This window comes from Pygoscelis adeliae, unplaced genomic scaffold (genome assembly GCF_000699105.1).
Source record: "Pygoscelis adeliae isolate BGI_AS28 unplaced genomic scaffold, ASM69910v1 Scaffold166, whole genome shotgun sequence".
NCBI lineage: Eukaryota > Metazoa > Chordata > Aves > Sphenisciformes > Spheniscidae > Pygoscelis > Pygoscelis adeliae.
In genome coordinates this window covers 3,786,680-3,789,307 of record NW_008825156.1, presented here as the reverse complement: position 1 = coordinate 3,789,307, position 2,628 = coordinate 3,786,680, and the positions used below count along the sequence as shown (strand labels likewise).

The 2,628-nt window shown below is 37.4% G+C and overlaps 1 protein-coding gene across 1 annotated transcript in view; it reads right to left on the bottom strand.

The window, feature by feature from the left end:
• ABCC8 (ATP-binding cassette, sub-family C (CFTR/MRP), member 8) overlaps positions 1-2,628 on the bottom strand; it is an 82,931-nt gene that overhangs the window by 19,867 nt on the left and 60,436 nt on the right. The window contains exons 23-25 of the mRNA XM_009328610.1: positions 1,520-1,645; positions 715-814; positions 2-98 (exon numbers count right to left, since the gene is read on the bottom strand). Of these exons, the coding sequence (XP_009326885.1) occupies positions 2-98; positions 715-814; positions 1,520-1,645 (323 nt within the window). The remainder of the gene's footprint in view (position 1; positions 99-714; positions 815-1,519; positions 1,646-2,628) is intronic.

Genomic DNA, 2,628 nt, shown 5'->3' with positions numbered 1-2,628 from the left:
TGCGCTGAGGTACTTGCCACAGGCTCTCCAGGGCATCTTTGCTCTCTGATGCAGCACTGAAGACAGGTTGTCTTCATCATCGCTTTCTGTTACTTCTTCTGCAATGTGCATGAAAAAAGTACAGCCGCGCTGACTTACTCGTACGCACCTTTCATAGAGACTGGCAAGTGGCAGCTACAAAAGAGGTTGTCTTATACAGGATAAAGAGTGGCTTTAAGGTGAAATTACCTGCTCAGGCATGCCTGTATTAGCCTGCTAAAGTTAGTAGTAATACATACTAAAAAGATGCAAAAGCCTTAGTACACTAGGTGATCAATGTCTCCTGTCACGTTTTTGCAATTTAGAAGTACTGGCTTGATAAAAATTAACTGCAATTTTTTCCTAAGTAAAACCTTAAACAAGTGTGCTTAGCTATTGACAGGTTTGAAGCTCACCCAGCATAAATTATTCAATATTATTCCTCTTGCATTATCAAATCATGTTCAAGTAACAAGAAAAAAAACCCTCAGAAGTTTGGAGGAAGCTATGACTTCTGAATGCTTGAAATCACTGTAGCCCAGAGGTAAAATCAATGGAAACGGCACTCTTACGCATCACGACCCACATGAAAAATGATTATTCCCTTGCCAGTTTTAATTATGTTAATTCATTCTAAAATAATTTAACTGTGAAACAGTAATGTAGTGGTACTGGGCTCAAAGGGTGCCCTTTTACCTTCATCCTCTTCATCATCTTTCAGCAGAGCTTCACGGGAATACATAGTCCTCCGGAGATTTGTTCTTTCCAAAACAGTTTTTCTTTCAATAATAGTCTCCTAAAAAAGGGACAGTTCGTGTGTTTTCAACCAGAGAATTAATAAAAAAATGACTAGCTATGACAAAACTTGTTTCCAATCAGAATGTCAGAGAAAACCAAAAGTGAGAATCTTGCAGCAGGCAGTCATAAGTGATTGATTTGCTACCTCTGTGTAAAAACAAAGGACATAAATTAGATATCTGACATTAATTTCAGGTTGTCAATCCCAACCCTCCTGGAATCTCAACTTGGACAGATATCCCTGAATTAAAAAGAACTAAGATGAATATCTCATTCTTCCTGTGTTGTAGCATTAAAGACAAAATGTGTTAACGATTAGAGAGCTTGATATAGGCACATCTGAAACACTTCTACCCAATGCAATGAGTAAATTCAGGCATATTTATAGAAGCAGTTGTCAGTATTGCACATTACCAATGATTTTCTCCTAAAATGGCCCAATTTAATATTCCTTAGATAAGAATATTTTGATAGGGCTTCACTAACAAGAATAGGTCAGAGGCAACAGTATCGAGGAGGTATGAGATGTCCAGATGAAGGAACTTTTCTTAACAGATAAATAATAATGGTAATAGTAATACTACATTCATACTAAGTTAGAAATCACACACAGCGTGTCAATCCTTGCTAATGCTTTCAACCTAAGAAAAAAAAACTTGTCACATTTTTTGCAAATGTCGATTGCCCTTTGTCGATCAAACACCTTCTCCAGCTCTTGGTCTTGCCGATTCATTAACGTCTTCCAGTGTTCGAAGAGCTCAGTCTCTGATTTCTGAATGTCCTTGAGTGTTCCTTCTCTCTGGATGTTACCATCTTTCATGGCAATTATCTAAAAAGTAAGAAACACAAGTGGTGAGATAGATAGCCATGTATCTCTATTTATTTTAAAGCTATGTTTCTGTGTCTGGACAGAATTTTCCCTGTTCTTAAATAAAAAATATTTCTGCGAACAAATCTGTCTTTTAAAAAGACAACGAAGTTCTCTCTCAACTCTATTCCCTTTACTCAAGATGCTGCAAAAACAGAAACTTCCTGCACTTCATGCTTTCAGAAAGGAAGGCTGCTTTTAAGTAAGTAAGAAAGAAGGCCGGGGTCCCCGTCAGCAGACAGGAGAGTGCATTACTCTTCCTAAACACAAGTCATTAGCAAGATAAGATTTTAGAGTTCTCTTACCTCCTAAAAGGAAAAGGCTTTTAGCAACACACTGTGCGCAGCATGTTTTGCCCTCATTCAGGCAATTAGATACGAGCATGCTGGCTCCACAGTCTGTTTGATATCATGGACCTGATAAGGAAAAGCTACGGAATTTGAATCCCTAAAGCTTTTAAGAGCATAAATAGTGGACACGATGTGGAAAAAAAGTATATGTGCAAGACAAAGTCTGAAGGGTGTGGTTTCCAGGTTTGTATCAGTGTAACTACATTATATACACAGTGTAACTACCTTCACTTTAGATCTGACAAGGAGAATTGGAAAATGAGGCGTGTGGATTGTAAACGCACGTGACATCCTTAGAAAATAGTTAATGCAGTATTTATTTTTCTCTCTCCCTGGAAACTCAGAAATTTCTATGGCGGGGTGGGAGGGAAATAATCTATTCCACTTATTGCTAAGAACTTACACCAGAGGAAAAGAAGAAATAAAGCAAACAAGGATCTTTTTGTAGTCAATTTATTCAGGAAACCTGTAATTGGGCTGGACCCTGAATTCTTCTGAGGGTTTTGCTATGAAGATTTAGGAGGGCCATCACATATACTTCAAATTATATTTTTATTTAAAATTCCTTAATAAAATAAAATAAATATTCCTGCT